This window comes from Marmota marmota, unplaced genomic scaffold, assembly GCF_001458135.2.
Source record: "Marmota marmota marmota unplaced genomic scaffold, marMar, whole genome shotgun sequence".
Lineage (NCBI taxonomy): Eukaryota > Metazoa > Chordata > Mammalia > Rodentia > Sciuridae > Marmota > Marmota marmota.
The window spans coordinates 21,754,388-21,779,345 of record NW_026000005.1 but is presented as its reverse complement, the minus strand read 5'-3'; the positions used below and the strand labels follow the sequence as shown (position 1 = coordinate 21,779,345).

The 24,958-nt window shown below is 35.4% G+C and overlaps 1 protein-coding gene, 1 long non-coding RNA gene and 4 other non-coding genes across 9 annotated transcripts in view; 1 reads left to right on the top strand and 5 right to left on the bottom strand.

Moving 5' to 3' along the window:
* Nop58 (NOP58 ribonucleoprotein) overlaps positions 1-22,940 on the bottom strand; it is a 30,119-nt gene extending 7,179 nt beyond the window's left edge. The window contains exons 1-10 of one of the 4 annotated variants that reach the window (XM_015481275.2): positions 22,668-22,940; positions 15,821-15,897; positions 13,275-13,327; positions 9,949-10,070; positions 7,897-8,033; positions 5,349-5,413; positions 4,351-4,485; positions 3,463-3,608; positions 2,612-2,738; positions 493-656 (exon numbers count right to left, since the gene is read on the bottom strand). In XM_015481275.2, coding sequence (XP_015336761.1) covers positions 493-656; positions 2,612-2,738; positions 3,463-3,608; positions 4,351-4,485; positions 5,349-5,413; positions 7,897-8,033; positions 9,949-10,070; positions 13,275-13,327; positions 15,821-15,897; positions 22,668-22,712 — 1,071 coding nt within the window. In that variant the 5' untranslated portion in view covers positions 22,713-22,940. Of the gene's footprint in view, positions 1-492; positions 657-2,611; positions 2,739-3,462; positions 3,609-4,350; positions 4,486-5,348; positions 5,414-7,896; positions 8,034-9,948; positions 10,071-10,626; positions 11,879-12,948; positions 13,065-13,274; positions 13,328-15,820; positions 15,900-22,667 lie in introns of those variants that run through there. The other 3 variants (XM_015481279.2, XM_015481277.2, XM_015481278.2) reach the window with 3 other exon arrangements.
* Positions 2,441-2,520, bottom strand: LOC125618395. Its single transcript, XR_007349676.1, has one exon. It is a non-coding gene; the product is annotated as a small nucleolar RNA SNORD11 (small nucleolar RNA).
* LOC125618397 lies at positions 3,327-3,410 on the bottom strand. The gene has a single exon (XR_007349678.1). It is a non-coding gene; the product is annotated as a small nucleolar RNA SNORD11B (small nucleolar RNA).
* LOC125618181 lies at positions 7,757-16,807 on the top strand. The gene is made up of 3 exons (XR_007349440.1): positions 7,757-7,885; positions 13,425-13,433; positions 16,795-16,807. It is a non-coding gene; the product is annotated as an uncharacterized LOC125618181 (long non-coding RNA).
* Positions 13,084-13,170, bottom strand: LOC125618391. Its single transcript, XR_007349673.1, has one exon. It is a non-coding gene; the product is annotated as a small nucleolar RNA SNORD70 (small nucleolar RNA).
* Positions 13,988-14,076, bottom strand: LOC125618392. The gene has a single exon (XR_007349674.1). It is a non-coding gene; the product is annotated as a small nucleolar RNA SNORD70 (small nucleolar RNA).
* Positions 22,941-24,958: the final 2,018 nt, after the last annotated feature.

Below are 24,958 nucleotides of genomic sequence, written 5' to 3'. Positions count from 1 at the left end.
CACCATGCCTGCCTATGTGCTATTAGTTTTAATAGTTGATAAATGCGGGGCTGGGGATGTGGCTCAAGCGATAGCGCGCTTGCCTGGCATGCGTGCGGCCCGGGCTCGATCCTCAGCACCACATACAAACGAAGATGTTGTGTCCGCCGAAAACTAAAAAATGAATATTAAAATTCTCTCTCTCAAAAAAAAAAAAAGTTCATAAACGTTAGACTGGCTTTCTTGCAAAATCCTTTTGTGAATCACCCACAGGTGAATCCTAGGAAAAAAATAATAGTGAAAGAAAATGGCTACAGATGGACCAATAAACTATTTCTTCTAATCTTTTCTTTCAGTACACACAAATGCTTTTAATTTAAACAAAATTAAATGATAAAGACAATAGAAAGACTGAATGTGCACTATAATTACAGGAGAAATGTGTGTTTTTAGAAATAAAAATAGATAGAAGATAGATGGAAAAGGCTTAACTTCAGAAAAGTTGTAACTCACCTTCCCTTTGTGTTTGGGACTTGACTGGCCCACAAGTGAAGCATGATAAATAAGACCATATTTAGGGGTATCCCGTCTAGATTTAAGGGCTCTGAAGAGTGCCTTTTCAGCTCCAAGAATCTGAACTGTAGAAGCTGCATGCTTAGCCAAATTCAAAAGAGAACCTACAAAAAATAAATAGTAGTCACTAATAAAGCACTACCAGATATGTACATTCCATGTATTAAATAAAAGACATAGTTTATTATAGCTAGAGTAATAAATTTAAAAATCCTCAAATGATGCAGAATTATGTAATCTTGTATAAATTCCCTGAAAATTCTAATGCTTCATTTGACTCTGAGGCAGAGATTTGTGATGTCAAAGTGAAGGTTAAGCTTAACTTAAACTTATTTGCCTGAGATGGTATTTCTACTGTATATTCATTAGCATTCCCCAAGTGATTAATATATAAACACAAGTATTTACACACATCAATCTATCCCCCATTTCCTGAGATTTTGGACATCAAATATTCCATTGTTCTAGATATGTACTAGGTAGTATCAACTATATGAATATCTCACTAGTATTAACTGAAAAAATATTCTCACTTCATTTAACTTTATTTCAGATATGGATTAAGAAGCAATACGCCTGGAACTAAACTAAGTTGCTTTCTTGGATATGTTGCAAAGAATATTTTGTATCAAAAAACAAAACAAGGGCTGAGTACACAGCTTAGTAGTATTAATGCTTGCAGAGCATACCAAGTACCACAAAAACAAAACACTACACACCCAATGTTAATGTTAGGAGCTCAATTACTGAAGACATGTTTAAAGTGCAAAAAACTCATATTTCTGTTAATCTCTGTATGCATATGTTACCACCATAAGTTTAGATACATCTACAAAACTGGGTGAAGCCAAGGAAACCAGGCTAGATGATTGTGATCCTGTAGTGAAGGGTACTTGAATGGAATATTGTCTCATTAAAAACGTAGCTAAGAGAGTTATTCCAGTTTAAACACTTTGATGTAGATAATAAATAAGAACTATGATGGATTATAACAATGTCTCTAATAGGACAAAAATAAATTGGGCCTGGGGTTGTGGCTCAGTGATAAAGCACTTGCCTAGCATGTGTGAGGCACTGGGTTTGATTCTCACCACCGCATATAAAAAAATAAAGGTCTGTCAATGACTAAAAATATATTTAAAAAAAATAAATTGGTACTTCAACTATACTAAAGGTATTCAATTATACAGTGATTTTTGTTGTAGCATATCACCCTTACAATTTTACTACATACACATTAAGTTTATTATAAATTGATTCTTCAAAACACTTTGAAAGTCAAATACATTAAAAAATAGCATATTCAACAATGAAATTCACATAATTTATCAAGAATATACATTGCCTGAACTATATTCATCTTGGTCTGATGTGGGTTTTTGTTTTGTGGTACTGGGAACTGAACCCAGGGCCTTGTGCATGTTAGGTGAATGTTCTACAACTGAGCTACATCTCCCGAACTCATGACTTTTTCTTTCCACATCTTTTTTATTGGTGCATTATATTTATATAAAATTATGAAATTTTTATATGTTTGTACATATACGCAACATAACAATATAATTTGGCCAATATTACTCCCCAGATCTTACCCCCCTCCCTCCTTCCATCCTACCCCATTCCCTTTCCTCTATTAATCTCCTTTTGATTTTCATACTCTTAACTCATGACTTTTTTTTGAGACAAGTTCCTGCTAAATTGCCCAAGTTGGCCCTGAGCTTGTAATCTGCAGCCTCAGTCTATTGAGTAGCTGGGATTACAGGAGTGTATCACTGTGCCTGGATTCATAAGTTCTTAATATTATGAAAAATGATAAGTAATTATATTCTTCTGTAATTATCTGATTTTTCTGATTAACCAGAGCAAACATCTGAAAAAAGAACCACAAGTGTCTCAGAAGAGGTAGTGACTAAAGATGCCTTCATTATCCAAAAGGAAATCCAGCAAACAAAAATCATCATTGAACACTTGGCTGTTACTTTTTAATAGTTGTAAAGACCAAAATCCAGAAAAAATGACTTTAAATACTCATGTTTACAAATTACAATAAAACAGTCACCTGCATGAGCAATAAGCCTTGCTCCAACTAATTCTCCAACCATAACTGTAACATTGGGTGCAATGGCCATCATTCGATTTTGTAGATATTCATAGAGCTGAGTCCTGTATTCCGAAATTTCAATCACCTAACAAAAGGAATAAAATGAGTAAGTAATAAAGACCTATCAGTAAAAACAGTGTCAAATTTACATGACTAAAACACTCAAGTACAACAGCTTAGGCAAAGTGGCATGTGCCTCTAGTCTAATTACTCAGGAGACTGAAGCAGGTAGGTCATATAAGGTTAGGAGCTTGAAGCTAGTGTGGGTTACATACTGAGACCCTAATCTCAAATTAAAAAGGTCTGGATTCCTGAATTATCAAAGAACTGCTTGACCCTAGGTAAATTTACTTTTAAGACTGGTTTTCTATAAAATGACTTCTGTAAGTCTTGAATTAAACAAATGTATGTAAACCACTTACAGTATAGCTTCTGAAAAAAAAAGTTTGTCAATACTATTCTAATAGTTTTCAAAAAATTCCATCAGCTACACATTTGTGTCATCTGTAAATTTTTTGTATATAACTATCAAATTTGGGGCAAAAAATTATCATGGGCTATAAACACAAACTCCAATAACTCAAGCCACATTTCTTGTGCTTCTTAATAAATATGCTAGTAGTACAAATTACTTCATTCCACTATGTACTTCCCCTTCTAAGTATACCAAATAAGATGGCATCAGATGAGGTAGTGACTGAACACCCTCATGTTTTTATCAGGTGAACAATAACTATAAAAATCATCATTGCCATCAGAAAATTATTATAAAGCTGGAAACAGCTGGATTCACTATGGATACAATTTACCTGGGTACAAAGATGCAGAATGTTGCAAATATCTTCTTCAGAAACCTCTGTTCCCATAGATATTTCTGCTGCTGCTTTCACTTCAGCTTCAACTTCTTCTGGCAGAAATTCAGATAGTGTGGCAGAAGCATAGTTCCTCCTATCACCTACAGAATGTTTGCAGAGGATGAGGAAGAATCACTCTAACAAATTACATAAAATCCACCATACAGTCAAAAGAAAAGTAGATATAAGCCAATGTAAAGGATGCCTAAATGAGAGCTGGAGATATAGCTCAGTTGGTAGAGTGCTTGCCTTGCAGGCACAAGGTCCTGGGTTCAATTCCTAGCACCATCACCACCCCCAAAAAGGATGCCTGAGTGAAACAAAAAACAACTAAGTCATACCTACTAGTTATCCTGATGTGTAAATGCTTGATTTTAGAGATAAATTTCTCCCCACTATTTCCCTCCAAAATATAATTGATAAAAATAAGACAAAACATTCCATAAAAACTTAAGTTCAGAAAGGTAGCAAAAGTAAGTACAGGACTAATGTCAATTTTATATGGAAGATGGGGCCATTAATTCTGAAAATGTTAATGAGACAAGCAATTTGCACAGTACAGAATATAACATCAACAATATAGACAGCTATATGACTGTAAATACTAGATACAGTTAATATACTATAGGATGCCCTCAGTCTACAATTGCCTCTGTTATTAATTAGCTTACCATAAGAAGCTACTTAAAGAAAAACTCAGAGAACCATTTTCTCTGTTGTATAGGTCAAAGTAAAAATTGATTTTAACTCTGAAATCAAACAGATTAAGTTACTAAAATTTGTTTTGACATGCAACCAAATTTAGTTATTTTCAATGTCTTTAAGGATATACAAATTTCTCACCAACTTTCTGTAAACACTTGCAGTATGTCAAATTATCTGAAATAATTTTTCCTAATTCTGGAAAATGCCAGCCATACCACTCTCTACATCGCATAATGTAGTTGTTTAGTTCTTTATCCAAGTCATCTAACAAGGCTGTAGTAGATAAAAATGAGGACACACAAAAAAAGTTTATTACAGTACAATATATGTATAATAAAATTCACATTTAACCATTTTCAAAATTACAATCCAGTAGCATTAAGTACATTCTCATATTTACATTCCATTCCCAGAACATTTTCATTATATGAAACTGAAAATTCAATAGCCATTAAAACATAACTGCCTATTATTATCTCCCCAAACCCCTACTAACATCTATACTACTTTGTCTCCATGAATTTATCTATTCTAGAACTTCATAAGTAGAATCCGGTATTATTTCCCTTTTACATTTATTTCAAGGTTTATCCACATTGTAAAATGTATCTGATGTGACCTTCCATTTTAAGTATACAGATGTTTTATTTATCCATTCATCTGTTAATAGATATTTTGTTTTTCTCCATCTTTGGCTACTGTAAATCATATTGCTGTAAACATGGATATAACAATACAGGAGACTAACCTGAGTCACTAATTTCAATTCTCTTGGGTATGTATAAAGGAATAGAATTACTATAGGAATTTTAAAGATTCAAAGAGCTATGACAATGTTACTAAAAACAGTTCTCCGTGGAGAATAACACATTATTTAAAAGCTAAGTAAAAAAGACAATTAAATAGATCCTACCCCATTTTTCACATTACTAGAAGAAAACACATCAATTTACATTTTAATACTGTGATTCATGTTATCCTATACTAATCAAATTATGGGTAATTTCCTTCTTTACTATTTTTGTGATCTATCAACTCAGTAATAGCTTAACTCCTTTCTCAACAAATAGCTTCCATAGAAACAAAAACATGAAGAACAGAGAAACAGATTAGACCTTGCCATGTACTATACTTACAAATCGCCTGAACAATCATTGTATCCACTTTATCAGCACTAAACTTTAATCTGTATCGAGACAAGCTGAGGAGGAGAGAGAAAATGGCAAATTAGTAAAGCATTTAAAATTAACATTCTAGGTGTGCTGGAGCATGCCTGTAATCCAGTGACTTAGGAAGCTGAGGTAGGAGGATCAAGGCCAGCCTGGGAAACTCAGCAAGACCCTGTCTCAAAATAAAAATAAAACGGTTTGGGGATACAGCTGGGTAGTAGAGTATCCTTATGTTTAGTTCCTAGCAGTGATGAGAAAAATTAACATCTTTCTTTAAAAAAATGTTTAAATCCTAATTTGTTATCTATGACAGCAGAATGTAATACAATTCATATTACACATAGAGCACAATTTTTCATATCTCTGGTTGTATACAAAGTATATTCACACCATTCATGTCTTCATACATGTACTTAGGGTAAAAGATGGTGGAATGAGAAAAATTAACATCTTAAATTCAAATCCAAATCTCTGTCCTCAGTTATACTGTTTTCAGCTTTTCTAAGTAGGAAACCAAGTCAAATATAAATGCACTTATGAAATATCACAAAGCACACATTTGCTACAACCTGCACTTCTGCAACATGAATTAGTTTATATGTGAATAACAAACAAAATAATGCTGTGTAGAGGTAAAAGTCATATTGGCTCATATGATTTTTTTGGTAGCACATCAAGGCTTTATATCACACCTTTCAAGAAATATTCTAGGGCTGGGGTTGTAACTAAGTAGTGGAGTGCGTGACTAGCATGTGTGAGGCACTGGGTTCAATTCTTAGCACTGCATATAAATAAATAAAAAGGTCCATTGACAACTAAAAAAATTTATAAAAATAAATATTCTAGTCTCTTAACATCTAAAAACAAAGCTATAGAACAATTTCTTAATCTTGGCAATACTGGCTGGGGATGGTGGCGCATGCCTGTAATTCCAGAAGACTCAAATAGGAGGATCAGGAGTTGAAAGCCAGCTTCAGAAACTTAGTGAGACACTTGCAACTCAATGAGACCCTGTCTCTAAATAAAATATAAAAAAGGGCTGGTGATGTCACTCAGTGATTAACACCAAGTTCAATTCCCAGTATAAAAAGAAAAAAAAAATCTTGGCAAAACTGACAATAATTATTACTTATAGGAGGGTGCCAAGCTATGCTTTGTAGGACATTTTCAGCATCCCTGATATTTACCAATTAGATGTTGGTGGCATACTCTATTACAGCATCAGTTGCGATAACTGAAAATATCTCTAGATAGTCAAATAACTCAAGGGAACATCTAATTGTCCTTAAGAGAACCACTGGTATACACATTGTTGTTTAATCCTATATTTGAGTAATGATTCAGTTTCAATACTTATTCTTAGAGAAGCTCATTTAAAAATTCTTCCTGGTCTCTACTCTTATTTCTATAATACAGCAGCTTCAACCTTTTCATTAGTCTATATTCACCCCTGTCCCTACTATGTGGTTTGAACTCGGGGCCTCAAAAATGCTAGACTAGTCCTCTGCTCACTTCTTAAAATTTGTGTTAGAGACTACTATTTATTGTAATAATTCTTTCTTTGCACTACTGGGGATTGAACAGAGATGTGATCTACCACTGAGTTACATCCCCAGCCCTATTTTGTATTTTAGTTAGAGACAGGATCTCACTAAGTTGCTTAGCACCTCACTTTAGCTGAGGCTGGCTTTTAACTTTCGATCCTCCCGCCTCAGCCTTCCAAGCAGCTGGAATTATAAGTGTGCATCACCATGCCCAGCATGTAGTATTTATTTAATATAAACTTCACAAGACTTTTTAATTGTGCTGTACCACATATAGAAAGAATCATTTTTCAAAATATATTGTTGTTGTTCATGAACCTTTATTTATTCATTCATGTGCAGTGCTAAGAATCAAACCCAGTGCCTCACACACTAGGCAAGCCCTCTACCACTGATCTACAAACTTAGCTCATAGAATCATTTTTGATAGTGCTACCTATACAGTTGCATAGGTTTTAAATATTCTACCTATAATCTCTTACTTTCTTCACAAACTATTTTTAGTACACCAGAGTATCAAGCTTTTTGTGAACACAGCACAGCAGCAATGTGCACAATAATGAACCTGTCATTAAACGTGGGAGAATTAAGATGCCTTATTCTAAAAAAGTATTAAAAAACGGTAAAAAATCAACACTGACACACATATACAAAATGGAAACTGACACACACATACAAAATGGAAGGAAATATAGCAGATTTGAAAATTCTGGGAAGTGGCAGTGGGTGGAGGCACAGTATTAGAGTTGGTAGAGATAAAATAAAATGAGGGATCCAACACTAGAATGGTAAATAATTCCTATGATGAAGTTTTAAGAACCCAGCAATAGGGCCAGGTTGTATGGGTTCAAATCCTGGCTTTATCATTTATCAGCTTTACTATTTCACAATATTAGTTTCCTCATGAGGTTAATATGAGGATTAAGTTAATATCTGTAACATTTTAGGAACAGTTTTACAGTATTTCTCACCTGTGGGCCAACCCAAGACACATGGCTGACATTTCACGTGGTTCTACACCAGGGATTAATCCATCCATTTGTGATCGGATTCCTCTCATAAGTTCATTAACGACAGGACTATGGATACAACTGAGATTCAGTTTTTCCTACAAGAATAAGAACATTTCTAATAAATAAGAGATTTCCTGAAATTAGTTCTTATATGTTAATGTACTGATTTGAGCACATGCATTTTCAGTTTGATGAAGTTTCTTATATGTTTATAAATACTCGAGTATATTGTGGATAGAAGTCAAATCTGTACAAACTTCCTGGAAGACAGCTTGACTAATCGAATTAAAAGCTGTAAATGATGAATATAATTTGACTTAGTAGTTTTGTTCCCTTTTTTAAAAAAAGCTTTGAGGATCTTTCATTACTTTGTTATTTGACTTTCAAATGTAATTAATTAAAAACAAAATTAAAGTATAAAGGTAATACACTTGTAAGATTGTAATGAAGCCGACACGCCTATAATCCCAACAGCTTGGGAGGCTGAGGCAGGAGGATTGCCAAATTCAAATTACCCACAATGGGATAATTTTTTCTTTCCCCTGCACACCTTCAATTTTCCATACTGCAGTGTATTGGCTAACTACTTCACACAGGTCTACATAGTTCTAGTCTATCTCATGCAAATATTAACAGGTATGCAAAACGCATTTAAGAAGAAAATATATAGCTGGGTACAGTGGCACACATCTGTAACCCAGCAATTTGGGAGGCTGAGGCAGGAGGATTGCAAGTTCCAGACCAGCCTCAGCAACTTAGCAAGACCCTGTCTCAAAATAAAAAATAAATAGGCTTGGGGATGTGACTCAGTGATTAAGTGCCTCTGGATTCAATCCATGCCCCCCACCCCCTGCCACAATTTAGTGTATCATACATGATAATCTGTATAAAAACTTACTAAGTAATAAAAATAATTTTAAAAGATACCCATCATCAATATGCCCTTTTGCATGCCTTTGTAGGTATTCTTATACCACAAGTATGAACACTTGATTCAAGTACTGCTTACTATATTCTCTCAGGCTTTCATTCTCTTGAGTACAATGTCTACATTAAGAACTCAACTTGGAATTTGAATACTTCAGTTCATAAAGATACTGAAAATGTCTGTTTCTTCCTAATGTGCTAAAAGTTATAGCCTTTAACAAAAAAAAAAAAATATATATATATATATAAAGTTAAGCCTGTGTACAATGCAAAGGATGGAGAGACTGAAATCATCAACGAAAACCTCATTGCCCAATAGTATTAGAAGTAATCTATTTAAATGAACTTCTTAAAATTAACCATTGACTTATTACTAAAGCTCTTAAATCTTAGCACTTTGCTACCATTTCACATAGTTCTTTCCTGACTTCATGATTCAGAGGTATGTTTTATGATCACAACAATTAGCCTGTGGCAGAAATATTTACTTTAACTACTAAACTTCAATCTATCATGAATGGATCTCACTGTTCTACTTTTTGAGTTTGGTATGCTATTTTTCCAGTCTTTCCTTCCACTCTCACTATTTCTAGCAAGTATATCCCCCTACTAAAGATTTCTAATAAACACCCAAAAAATAAAATCATGACCCCATTTTTGTTGAAAAACTGTACTCTGTATGTGTAATAAGAATTGTAATGCATTCCAATATCATATATAAATTTAAAAAAAGAGATTATGAGTAGCAGGGATAGGGCTAATTTTAATCTTTTTTTGTTAATCTGTATTTTCTACAATGAACAGGAACTACTTATATATATGTTTGGTTCTGCTAATACTAATGGAAATTATTATGTAGCTTAGGAAAAAAGATGTAATATGAGAACTTACGACAACTTATTACAAAGGCTAGGCTTTGTAATTAGAATCCTGTGAGATCAAACTAGCAGGCATAAAAGAAAGACATGACTTTAAATTCATTCATTCGTATGTTCATTTTAGTGTTTGCGGGCCTAACACAGGGCTTTGTGCATACTCAGCACATACTCTTATCATTAGGCCAAACCCTCACCCCTACTTTACCTTTATGACTCCTCCTAGTTTAGCATCAGCTACAGCCAGAGGTTCATGTGCTTCTTTCACTATTTTCTTTAGAACTTTCTTCAACTGCTTATTGATTTTGCCCTCCATCAGAGCTGTGAATGCTTTATAGAAAAAAGAAAAACACAAGAGTTACTTCAGATTTTTAACTGCAAGAACGTATTTTAAAATTTAAAGCAAAATACTTCCTTTTGAAAGGCCCAAATTTAATGTCACTTCTGAAACAATCAATGTGAATGGTTACATATCTTATAGGAAGGGTTTCTATCTTTACGTCACACAAATGTTCTCACAAACTCTAGGAGAGGATAGTAAAGTCTTAGATTCATTCTCCTGTCATTTCAGATAGACTAGCTTGATGTCCTTGACTGCAAAATACCCTAAAATCATATCAAAATGAGTATTAGAAAAAAGGAAGGCTGTGCAACAGTGTAAGCATGTTTGAGTGGAGGGAAGCCTTATTTTTGCTAATCCCCAAACCAGATGTATCATCAGGCCTGTGCCTGTAAATCTCCTGTTAACAAGCCCTTCCTTAGATAAGTATATGTACTTCCAGACCCATATGTACTTCTCACTTTGTCTGAGGTTAAAACTATGCCTAGCAGAAAGAAAGACCTGCCAGTTTCTAATGTCAAGCAGTTTGCTTCATTAGCCAGGTACCTGTTCTTCCCTCCTGATTCCATGTCATCCATTTGAATTACAAGTCCATTGCATCAGTTATCTGGGAAGATTCAAGGTGAGGACAAAAAGCATCTGGCTCTCACATAGCTTTTGCAGGTTTCTAAACTCTTATAATTTTTACATTGATTCCTTAAAATCTAACAGTCTTCTTTGCATGCCAGTAACCCGAGTTGACTCAGGAGGCTCAGGCCCTAAACAATTTAGTGAGACTCTGTCTCAAAATAAAAAGAATAGAAAGGGTTAAGGATGTAGCTCAGTGGCAGAGGGCTGCTAGGTTCAATCCCCAGTACCAAAAAAAAAAGAGAGAGAGAGAAAAAGGTCTTCTTTATATTTTTTCCTTATGTAAGGTTTTAAACCCTCAGATTGGGGATGTAACTAGTGGCAGAGCACTTGCTTAGCATGCTTAAGGTTCTGGGTTTGAGCATCACGTACCTACCTACCTACCTATTACATGTACATAAATAGAAAAACTTCTTAATTGAAAAGTTTAAATTTAACTTTTGCTTCCTGTTCCTAATCTTCTGTATCATCTTTTATTTATAACCTAGTGTTCATCCTCATTTCTTAAGTTAAAAATTCCTACTCTAATAATTATACGTATTTTCCCCATATCAAAATTTATTATTATATTTAATATAAAACATAAGCAAGACTAAAAACAAGCCTCTCCATACTAATGGCATATGTGAACTTCTGGTACCCATACAGAATTTTGGTTTCACACTCCATTAGACTCTAATTTTTAAAGCTATGGGATTTAAAATATACATAGTGACATTTACAGATACAAGTTTGGTGCTATCAATGTCAAAACTGGAATGAGGCAATCCCCAGTACTGCAAATCAAAACTCTAAGGGGATGTTTCCCTTACTGGTAAAAACAGGAAAAGGTACCACAGGTTTCTATGACTGGATTCCTTAGAGAACTTACTCGAATTCATATACCCCATGATTATAAATCCTGTATAGTCAGATGCTGTCCTAGAATCTAAAAATTTGCCAATTTACAGCAATCTCTGCATTGTGGAGATTAGACCAGGGCAACTTAATTTTTTTTTATTTTTGGTGGTTTTAAGAATTGAACCCAGAACCCAACACATGCAAAGTATGCACTCTACTATTGATATACTTTCCTAGCCAGAGATATGACTTAAAATAACAATGTGATAACATACATTGTTATTTAAAGTCATATGATCGGGGCTGGGGATGTGGCTCAAGCGGTAGCGCGCTCGCCTGGTTCGCCTGGCACGCGTGCGGCCCGGGTTCGATCCTCAGCACCACATACAAACAAAGATGTTGTGTCCACCGAGAACTAAAATATAAATATTAAAAAAAAAAATCTCCAAAACATTAGCAATGATATAAAAAAAATAATTCACAAGAAGATACTAGGGATCAAGGATGCAGCATTTCACAATTTGAGGAGGAACCGGTAATATCATGATCTATGCAAACAATGCCCCCTACTGTTGGAGTATAGCTAACACAATATTGCTTGGGATTTTATCAAAATTCTACCCATACTTAAGCAGATCTTTTAAAGAATTCTCCAGGGCAACAATATCATTGTTGTGCTATATGGCTGAAGGAGCCTTAGAACTACTTATTTAAAAAAAGAAACAACCTGGGCAGGCAGTGGTGCAGGAATGTAATCCCACCAACTCAGGAGACAGAAACAGGAGGATCCCAAGTTCAAGGCCAGTTACAGCAACTCAACAACACCTTGTCTTGAAATAAAAAATAAAAAGATTGGGGATGTGGCTTGGTGGCTAAAGCACCTCTGTGTTCAATGCCCAGTACCAAAAATAAACAAACAAACAAACTGGCCTCATTATTGGATCCTCATTTAGCCTACCCTCTTCAAGGATAGGTGGCCCAATAATATTCAAGCACATTTATTTTCAATTTTCACTCAGAATCATATCTTTTCCCATGGTTGATGAATAAATTATTTTTATCTGTCAAATTCTTAATTTTAATATTCTTCCTTACAGATGTTCATTTCCTAATTTTATCACCCAAGTAGTTGGCTGATTTGCAATATAGAATTTCAGCAACTTTATCTATCCTTCTTCTTTTTTGTTAACTTAATATAAACAAACTATTGTGCTCCTCTGTAGTTTATTCAAAACAAAAAAACTATTAGTTTTCCTACAATTTTTAATTATATTGATATGCTTACCTGAATGTATACCCCTGGAGAGCCTTATCTTTTTTTTTCCTAATTGTGAATCCCAGCTAGTCTCAACTTTACCCTTGGATCAAACTATCAGAGAGCTGTGTACTTGACCACATTACCTTGGTCCCTTGCAGAACAGCTTTTACTGAATTGTGCTTCAGCATTATGCTGCTGGTTTCCACAGGGAGATCAATTTAACCACTTCTCACCTCTCATCACATGGGGAAAACCAGCCCTATGGTGAAAAAAGCTAACTCAATGTTGTCTCAGTGGTAGTGACGAATTTGAGTTAGATCACTTAAATTCAGTTCCATTAAGAATGCATCATTGACAACATTGAATAAGGTTAACTCAGGCAACTGAAGCAAACAACCTTTTAATAAGGAAAATAAACTACCAACACCAAAATAAATTAAGAAAAAAAGCTTCTAGTCTCTTACTTTACCTGCTAATGCTTCTGCTGTATCCTGAAATTTCTCAAAATGCTTTAGCTTTACTCTAGAATTTAAAAGAAAAGAAATATATTATGGAAGCACACTATTCTACAAAAGCCATGAAAAAAGTGTTGGTGTTCCAAAGTGTGTAGCAATAAAAGAAATTGACTGTCGATGAGAATCAAGGTACAAAATTAGAATATTCTTCTTAAAGTGACCAGTTCTTCTAAATGTTGGGCTAGTAATGTCCAGAATCGTACAAACAAAGTTATACACTTTGAAGAAAACTTAGGCCAAGAACAAACATGTTGAAGCTTCATCATAATCCCCGCTGCTATGGACACAGATGACTTTTACTATACAACACAGAACTGACCCAAGGAAAAAATATTTGAAGCCCTCTTAAGGAAGGTATCTTAAGATATTCACTTGTCTAACCAGTACAAACACCTTTTAAAAAGTCTACTGTTGCCCCACACCACCCCAGTGGCTTGGGAGACTAAGACAGGAAGATTGTGAATTCACCCATCTCTAAATAAAATGCAAAATAGAGCTGGGGAAAATAGAGCTCAGTGGGGCCCTGAGTGCCCCCGAGTTCAACCCCCAGTACCCCCCCCCCAAGTTTGTCACATCTGTTTCCTTAACTTTTTGTTTTGCCCCTTTTATCCCATATGCATTTATACGCAGGGTTACATTTTATGTAGAAAGAAATGTACATGGTTAATTCATAGTTGTCTCAGTGGTAGTGACGAATATTTGAGCTAGATCACTAAGATTCAGTTTCAATTGGAATACATCATTGACAACCGTGAATTACCTTAACCCAGCAAAAGCACGACCCTTGAAAAAGGAAAATCAGTCTTCTATTTGCCTGAAACAACTGTTTTGTTCAAAAAATTGTAACTATTAATAATTATTAATTGTACATTACAGTGTTAAATAAGATTTTCTTACCTGACAAGGGAACATGGCGATCCCTTAAAAAAAAAAAAAAATTAAAAAGCTGGCGTGGTGGCTCACGCCTGTTAACTGCAGCAGCTTTGGAGGTTGAGGCAGGAGGATTTTGAGTTCAAAGCCAGTCTCAGCAAAAGCAAGGTGCTAAGCAACTCAGTAAAACCCTGTCTCTAAATAAAATACAAATTAGAGCTGAGGATGTGGCTTGGTGCTTGAGTACCCCTGAGTTCAACCCCCAGTACCAAACAAAACAAATATATATGTATACACATACATATATATAACGTATATGTAAAAAAAATTAAAAATCACTTAAAAATATAAAAATCCGAAGGAAAAGTAATAAGTAATAAATTCATCTTTTTCTGCCCCACCTTATCCTCACGTCTATCTTTTTTGAAGTGGCATTTGTTTGTGTCTCTCAATACTTGAATAAATGCATATAAACAAAGACACTACAAAAAATGAAATCACGTTAAACAAATTACCCTGAAGCTTGGTTTTCTGAGTTTCATGAACATCACTCTGTACTGTGAAGAGATTTATATACTACAGTTTATGCAACAATATCATTACTGATGGACATTCAAGCTGTTTTAATTTTGGGAGGGGGGTTCTACTACTAATACTACAATCTATATTTTGCTTCTTTAATTGTTTAGTATGCCATTTCTTTGGGTTTAACATTCTTTCATAGCAGTAGCAAGTTTCTCCTGTTTAATCTCCAGATGTGCCCTCCTCCAAAAAGAAGTTTCCTTTTACTCTTTTGCCTTTTGTTAGCAATAACAGAAGTATTATCAAATACCCGTTGGCATCCATGGACATAATCATATACAGATCCCTCCCAAAACCACAAGTATCAAGAGGATCAGTGGTTCTTCCTAGGAACACATTTATCAAATATTTCACAAGTTGATTCAGAGATGGTGGAATAACTATATTGACTCTACCTTGAGGAAATGCCAGCTGTCCCTCCCACCACTCATTTCTTCAGTTGAGCTATCAAAGTTATACTCTACTTTCTTGCCAAGAAATCTTGAGGAGTCCAAGACAGGACTTTATCTAGAATTTATTAGCTAGTTATTTTATTTTACTAGGAAGTAGAAGTCATTAAGAATGAATATGCTGGGCTGGGATTGTGACTCAGCGGTAGAGCGCTCGCCTAGCATGGGCGAGACCCAGGTTCGATCCTCAGCACCACATAAAAAAATAAAGACATGTAAAAAAATTTTTTTAAGAAATATTTAAAAAAAGAAAGAATGAATATGCTAAGTAAAAAAATCTGAATATCAATGCAAGAAAATCAGTATTCCTTGCTTTATACAATTACTTTTAACAGAAATTTATACTTAATTCAATCAACTGTTTTCAAATACCTATAAATTATTCATTTTGGGGTGCTGTCCACTCTAGTCTGCAAATAATACAAATAAGCTGAGATGGCCTATGTTCCAAATAAAACATCCATAATAATTAGGCTCATATTACCATTATTCATAAAGCAGATTTCAAAACAAAAAACTGAATGTAACACTATACTAATGGAGTGGGGGCCACAATCTTAAATGTTAAGTGTTAAATTCTAGGTTTCAAGATTACTTACATTTTATTTGCTTTCTCTGGAGTTTCAAATTCTTTCCACAAACTATCAACCTCTTGAAGTTTCTTCTCATTTAGAACCTACAATAAAATATTTAAATAGTTTTCTTCAAATGGACCAATGCAGGCATTTGCTACATTCTTCAAGTACTATACATATAAAATGAGGGTGGTGAAGGCTATTTTTTCTAACTGAAATAATGAATTAGGTTTCTAACCCAGTACAAACTTTTGATCAAATTACTAGTTCATGCATACTTTTAGGAATTACACTGTATGAATATACCACGATTTTTGCTTTAAGGATGTCTAATTTTTCCTTTTTAATGCTTCAGAAAAAAATTATCTTTGAACTAGATGCAGTGGTACATGCCTGTAATCCCAGCAACTCAGAAAGCTGAGGCAGGATTGCCGGTTCAAATCCAACCTCAGCAACTTGGCAAAACTCTGTCTCAAAATAAGAAATAAAATAAAAAGATGGGGATGTGGCTCAGTGGAAAAGTATCCCTGGATTCAATCCCCAGTACCAAAACAAAAAGACCTTTGTACCTACACGTTATATTCAATAAGACAAGCGATTGGAAGTAGAGTTAATTGATCATGTAAAATAGGCTTATGTTGACAGATGTGTCCACACTGCTTTTAAGAGATCTTATCAGTTTCACTTAAATCAGTAAATAAAAGCCCAGCACTATGGCCTATGCCTGCAATTCCCCAGCTACTCCAGAGGCTGAGGCAGGAGGACTGTGAGTTCAAGGCCAGTCTCAGCAACTTAGTGAGCCTCTATTTCAAATGAGTAGGGGGGTGGGAGGGTCGATATAGTTCAGTTGTATAGCACTCCTGAGTTAAACCCTTAGTACCTTAAAAGGAAGAAAAAAAGAAACAATACTGCAAAGTGTGTAAAACTTAAGTTTTCAGATGAGTAAGATAATTTTAAAAGATCTGTTGTTCAAATTAAACCTGACACAGCTTAACTAGATATATTTACAGAATTTGAAAAGTTGGTCAAAATAAATCAAACTGAGAAAATATTAAAGGAACCACAAGTTAAGGAGCTGTAAACATTACAAAGTATACTGTTGGTATGAAAAAACTATAAACTACACTAGTTTTATTTTGCAAAACATGAAGCTTTGGAATCCAAAAATTCATGACTTCACTAAAATATTTACTGAAATTTTTTTTAATGGAGGCTCATATAATAATCCCAACTTTTAAAAATTATTCAGAAACTGCAGGAACCATATCCAAAGGTCACCAACTGTCAAAAGGATGTGTATCAAATAAGGGATATAACTCATACAATTCACATTTTTTGTTCTAGCTGAAAAGAAAAGTATATGAAGATAACATTTGGGTAACAAAACTGGCATATTAGAAGATATATCATCACCCTTAAATTGAAGTTAAAATAACAAAGGAAACTTTCTTAAGGAAAACAAACCATGAAGTAACATGGAAGATAATATTACTAATAAAAACAGAAAAGCTGTGTGAACAAAAAAATACATTTGTTTTACATTTGCCTCAAATTTATAAACATTCATTTTAGATAAGAAAACTTCAAACACCTGCATACAAAATCCATCTTAAGTTTATTTTGGATTAATACAGTAATATTTTCCATTTCTAAGTAGAATCACTATATAACTACTATTACCATTAAAAAAAATCTTTAGGGGCTGGGATTGTGGATCAGTGGCACACGTGAGAAACTGGGTTCCATCCTCAGCACCACATAAAAATAAAAATAAAGGTATTGTGCTTACCTAAAACTAAAACATATATATACATATATATACATATGTGTAAATCTTTAGAACTGCTATTTATACTGCTTGCTATTTTTAAAACATGTCTATTATCTTATGGACACATATATTTACAAATGAAATGAAATGTCCAGATTTGCTCCAAAACAATCTAGTGAAGATGAGTGATCACTAATATAAAATGAGTCTATGAAGGCTGTGTGACAGGATACAGGGAAGTTTATTACTAACCTTGCCCCTGCTACTTGAAAATTCTTACAGTAAAAAGAAAGAAAAAAAAATTCCTTAGTGTGCCAGAAATGACCAGAGCATCCTTTTCTATTCCAGACAGAAAATAATCTCTGACTAGGAAAGAGTGCCAGTATACCAAAAACTATCTTAATTTGCATTTCTTATTATTTGGGATTTTCTATTTTACTTGATAGTTGATGGTATTTTTTAAAGTTTTGCTTCATCACAGACAACATGGACAACTAATGTTTTATGAAACTTGTTTGTGTACAAGATAAATCAATAATTTAATAGTGTAAGATGTAAATTACTCAAAAAAGTACCAATTGGGGGGCTGGGACTGGGGCTCAGCGGTAGCACACTTGCCTGGCATGTGTAAGGCACTGGGTTTGATTCTAGCACCACATATAAATAAATAAATAAAGGTCTATCAACAACTAAAAATAAATTTTAAAAAAAGGTACCAACTGATACATGCAACATGAATAACTTCAAAAGCATTATGCCAAGTGCAAAAAGCCAAACACAACGATTAAAATACTACTGCATTTACATGAAATCACAAAATTATACAAACAGAAAGCCGATCACTGGTTGCCTACAGCTGGGATCAACTTGAAAATATGCGGAAGATAGATCCCATCTCACTCCAATCAGAATGGCAATTATCAAGAATACAATAATGGGCTGGGGGTGTGGCTCAAGCGGTAGCGCGCTCGCCTGGCATGCGTGCATCCCGGGTTCGATCCTCAGCACCACATACCAACAAAGATGTTGTGTCCGCCGAAAATTAAACAATAAAAATAAATAAAAATTAAAAAAAAAAAAAAAAGAATACAATAACAATAAATGTTGGTGAGGATGTGGGGAAAATGGTACGTACACTCATACACTGCTGGTGGGTGTACTCTGGAAAGCAGTATGGAGATTCCTCAGAAAAACTGAAACGGAACCACCATTTGACCCAGCTGTCCCACTCCTTAGTATAGAAAATCAGCATACTACAATGACACAGCCACATCAATGTTTATAGCAGCTCAATTCACAACAGCTAAACTATGGAACCAATCTAGGCACCCTTCAACAGATGAATGAATAAAGAAAATGTGGTGTATATACACACGATGGAATATTGCTCAGCCATAAAAAAGAATGGCTTTATAACTTCTGTCAGTAAATGGATGGAAATGGAAACTATCATGCTAAGTGAAATAAGCCAATCCCAAAAAAACCAAAGGATGGATGTTCTCTCTGACATGCAGACGCTAACACAGAAGGAGGATGGGGGATAAGAATATGAAAGGCAATAGAATGGATCAGACATAACTTTCCCATGTGAATAAACCACCAGTGAAACTCCTCATCATCATGGATAACTACAAGAATGGGATCCTAATTGGAATGGGCAGTACTCCATGTATGTATACTATATCAAAATATACTGTCATGTGTATCTAAAAAAAAAAACCTTTTAAAAAAAGAAAATAGGCAGAAGAGGCTCCTGAGATGAAGCATCCTAGAATGCAGGGGTGATGGCACAACTGCATTTTTCCCCCCCTAAAACTTATCAGGTGAGGGGCTGGGGCTGAGCAGTACTGCACTTGCCTGGCATGTGCAAGGCACTGGGTTCGAATCTCAGCACCGCATATAAATAAATAAAATAAAGGTCTATCAACAACTAAAAAATATTTCAAAACAAACAAACATATCAGGTGAGTTATATAGCATGCAAAGTATATTCAATACAGCTGGAAAAATATATTACTCAGTAATTTTGTTGTATACAAGCATTTGGTATGCGCACCAGAAATTTTCCTGAGTTCTAAGAAAATGAAAAAACAGAATGCTATGCTATACAGCTGCACTATACAATGTGACCATTAAAATTAAAGTTATTTTTATTTTAAAAAATCTGCGTGGGTCTTGGGATACAGCTCAGCTGTAAGCATGTAAGAGTCTCCCTGCGTTCACTCCCTAGTCCCACTTCACCCCTGACCCCCCCAAAAATCATCCCCTCATACTAGCTATATGACAAGCATGAAAGTTTTACATGTGGTTAGTGGCTACTATATTGGACAGCACAGCTAAAGGCCTGGGCTTAGCAATACTAACAGCTGTCTGTTCATCTTATGCTGTGCCCCAAGTGACACAAATTGAGTTTTGTTAACATTCTAGAACTATATTAGTTATAAGCAATAATAGAAGTAACTATAATTGGGCTGGGGATGTGGCTCAAGCGGTAGTGAGCTTGCCTGGCATGCGTGCGGCCCGGGTTGGATCCTCAGCACCACATACAAACAAAGATGTTGTGTCCGCCGATAACTAAAAAATAAATATTTTATTTAATATTTTATTAATATAATTAATAGCCAGGCATAATTCCAGCAGCTTGGGAGGCTGAGGCATGAGAATCACAAGTTTAAGGGCAGCCTCACCAACTTAGCAAGGCCCTAAATAACTTAGCGAGACCCTGTCTCTCTTTTTTTAATATTTATTCTTAAGTTTTAGGTGGACACAATATCTTTATTTTAACGTTTATGTGGTGCTGAGGATCAAACCCAGTGCCTCGTGCATGCTAGGCGAGCACTCTACCACTGAGCCACAACCCCAGGGCCCCCTCCCCTTAAATAAAATATAAAAACAACTGAGGATGTGGCTCAGTGGTTAAGCATCCCTGGGTTCAATCTCTGGTACCCTGCCCCCAAAGTAACTACAATAGTTGCTATAACAATCTTTGCATTAGTACATATAAAAAAACTCGTGTGTGTGTGTGTGTGTGTGAGACTAGAAATTGAACGTAAGGCCTGTACTAGGACACCTAGGACATACCTCCAAGCCCTATATAATCTTCTTAATGAGTAGTAAAACTTCTGAAATTACTTTTACTGTATATATAGAATTTTATGTGTACACTGGGTTGTATATTAAACATTCCACATAATTTGAGGTGAAAAAAATTTCTTAAAGCATTCTCAAAACAGGAATTTTCTTGTAACCAATATAACTTTATACCCCAGTATTTTTAAAGGCTATGGGAAGCTAATAAACATGTACTGTATATCTACCTTTTTGATAATTCACGTTATACAATATTTACCTTCTGAAAGTACATAATTTGTTTCACAAAATTGTGATCATTGCTGCTATTTAACTTCAGAACATTGTTTTATTCAGAAGAAATCAATAACTAATATTAATGCTAAAAGTCATAAAATAATCAGTATTTCTATATTCAAGCCTGATTTTAGGTTACAAAAACCACATTAATTTTGAACATTAACTTGCAGAGAAATAACATTGAAAACTGTAACAAAATACTTATTTTTATAGGCCATTAATATAAACCAGAAACTCATCAAGAGACACGGTTGTATACTTTAGTTTTATGACCCACATCTAGAAATCAGACAGTTGCAAAACCAATTCCCTTTCACACAATCAGAGGCATCCAGTAGACTGTGCAAACCTGCTTCCTCCTAACATCCCGTTCAGAATAGCATTAAAATCAATCCACCAGACTCATTGATAGACACTGATTCAAAATATGACAGATCATATGAATAAGAGAATTTAGGGCATATCCAGAATTCTAAAAAAAGAATCTAGATTCCAAAAGACTGGAGAAAAGCAAAATAAACACATTTTAGAGCTCTAATGGGAACGAAGGCTCTAAAAGTTCCTTAAAATTGCTAATACTGCAATTACTTACAGATTACTCCAATGACAAGAAAAATAAGCAAAGCTGTATTTTGGCTTTAAATTATTATTTCATTGGTTTCCTTAAAAAAACAAGTATCTGACATAACAAATGCACATAAAAGTATATTTTCAAATGTCAAAAGTTAAGTTTTCTGTACTTTCGGATTCCTACGACAAATACAAACTTTTGAGTTTTTTGATTGACAACTGAAACTGTACCATGTTCTAACACTTTTGTCTTACATCAACACACACACTTAAAATATGAAAACTGTTTTTCGTTGCTATATTTGAAAAGCTCCTGACTAGCACATGGTGAGCACTCAACCTAGCTCTTTCCTTCTAAGACCCCAATAACATTCCACTATACAAATGTCTCACTGTTAAACCATTTCCGTGCAAACTTTTCCTATTAAAACAACCAAGTCTCATATTGGTATCACCAGCTCAGATTTCTCCTCTAATCTTCAAACCTGAAATTCTGAAGTGTACCATCTACACAATTTAATTTAAAAGTTTAAAAGACAATGCAAGTTTCACATACCCCAGATCCACAAATCTCCAGCAGCCATGGCCAAGAGCCTTCATACCTAACCATCTTAAACCAGAACCCACATGCGATCCATCAGCCAACTGTCAGTTCCTACCTTTTAGAGTCCTCACCGTTCCCCTCCATAACTTTCAACACAAGCAATCTCAACTTGTTTTAATTAATGCAAATACATCCTTGCTTCCCTCCCTGTAACATAGTCTTTACATAGAATAACCTTCGTCAAAAGACATATTACATCAGGTTACTCCTCTGTTTAAAAGCTTTCCATCATTGCTCAAAGAATCCAATAAAACTCGATCTCTTTAAAATAAATGCAGAACCTTCTTTTTTTTAAATTTACAATACAGAACTTTCCTTAACACGGCTCCTGTCCACCTCTTCAACTAAACCAAATTCTCTAAAGCAGAAAGGGTCGCCCAAACGGCAGGGCCACGTGCTCACCGCAACACCGGACCCTCAGGCTTTTCACTTCCTTTCCGAGCCCGGCGACCTAAAAGGCATCCACACGATCCTCTGTTCTTTCGGCCTCTCCTTTATCCCTCTTCTGGCTTGTTCAATACAGGCCTTCCCCTCCAACGGCTCAATCTCCCACCTACCTTAAAGATGGCGTAGCCAACCGACGTTTCAAATAGCACCAACATAGTGAGGCCAGGTCACGGCGCCGCGCGGGCCGCCACGAGCTCTTGTACCAGTGCAAAAAGACCCACCAACTTCGCAGCCAAAAAAGGCCCGCTAAGCCGAAGCTTAGAGCACAAACGTCCACGCCTTCCCGTGAAAGCTCAGACCACGCTGGCTAAACGTCCCACGTTGGACTGCATGAGGAACGCAGGTAAGCGCGTCCCTTCCTCCAAGGATTCTGGGATATCACGTCACTTCCGACAGAAGACTGCCGCAGAGAATGCAGTCACTTCCGGAATGTTCCCGCCATAGGAGGTGGAGTAGTGGGCCACGAGAATATCGCGAGATATTTCAGGGCTCCAAACGAGCTTTGTTGCAACCCGGCTGCGTTATCAAAGGGAAAAGTGTTCGCGTTTTATTATTTTTAAATTCTTCCCGCACCTTTAAAGAAGTGTGGAGCCGTCTCGGTGCAAGTCTGTTTCAGACATCTGGAATTCGAAATGCTAGATAGTACCATTAGATTTCCTCCCTCTCAAGCCTTACCTTGAAGGGAACGCCTCGAATGACACCATGACGGTATATGCGAGAATTCTTGGTCTCCTCTGTCTGCCCAAACTGATTTATAGCACAGATTTCTTTCAAATATATGTAAAAGTCTCCTGTTTTTTCTGTATTTGTTAAAATGACTCCAGGGTATGAATTTAGACTTTGTCTCCTGGTCTCAATGTAATCTGCTTTTCTGGGACCTTTCATTCTTAGTGACTGGGTTTAAATACCTAAGGTTTTCCAATAGTTGTTAAAATTTCCTACCTCATTTACCAAGCCTATGTTCAGATTACCTGTAAACATTAAATTGAAACCTGCTGAAGATTACGGAACACTAAATGATTTGATTTTTCTCCAACTCCACAGCCTGGGATCAAAAGAATCCTGATTTGAGTAATAGAAAAGATGAAAGTGAGGTAAAATCAAAGGATGGGGATATAGAGAGAAGACAAAGTGGATTAATTGTAGCCTTAGCTATAATCCAGTGTGATCAGAGAGTCAAGAAAAATCAAAATAGCTCAACGAATGGGGGCTGAGGTGGATGCACTGTTTCTCTATAGTTTTATTTATCTTCATGATATTTTTCTGCCTTGTCTCCTTAACAAAAGCGCCATTTGCTACAGAGTGGAATCTTTTTTTTTTTTTTTTTTTTTTTTTTTTTTAAAGGAAGTGAGACAGGGAGGGGAGAGAGAGAGAGAATTTTAATATTTATTTATTTATTTTTAGTTCTCGGCGGACACAACATCTTGGTTTGTATGTGGTGCTGAGGATCGAACCCGGGCCGCACGCATGCCAGGCGAGCGCGCTACCGCTTGAGCCACATCCCCAGCCCAAGAGTGGAATCTATTAAATTACATTTTTTTTGTGTGTGCTCATATAGAGCATTATGTTGTGCTAGTTGTGAACTAGGATCTCATTAGGTAATTCTAAATTTTTAATGAATGAATGCCTGCAGGAAGTAAGATTTTTTCCTTGCATCTAAAGCTTTGTATCATTTATTTATCTAAAATAAAATGAAACCACTTACTCAATAAAATCTCTTCACCATGCATCTCCTAGATTTTGCTCTTGCATACTGCCATTTACATAATCACCTCGATTTGATTCTTCAGAGCTGACTCTGATTTTTTATTTGGATCTCAGCCAAATGCAGTAATTGTCTGGAAACTCCCTTTTGCAAGGGAAAAATGAGAGTCTTAATGCTTTATTAAATAGTACTAGGTCAAGGGGAGATAGCATAGAGAAGTATAAGAAATAAAATATGAATGAGTATAGATAACAAGGGCTTTTATTCCTGGGTTTAGGGTTTAGCTCTGATAGAGCACTTGCTTGCATGTGTGAGGCCCAGGGTTCAATCCCCAGGGCTTCAAGGAAAAAAAAAAATACATATATATATTATATTATATTATATACCTCACACAGTGAAATGACAGTAAGGAGACACATGGTTCTTCTGTTTTCTCAGTACACTTCAACTCCATCTCTGTTCCAACTAGAATATAAGTTTGTCATAAAAATTTGTCACTGTGGGCTGGAGTTGTGGCTCAGTGGCAGAGCGCTTGCCTAGCATGTGTGGGGCACTGGGTTCCATTGTCAGCACCACATATAAATAAATAAAAAATAAAGGTACATCAACAAGTAAAAATATATATTTTTTTAATTTTTATTAACTTTTTTTCATTTTATTTATTTATTTTTGTGTGGTGCTGAGGATCAAACCCAG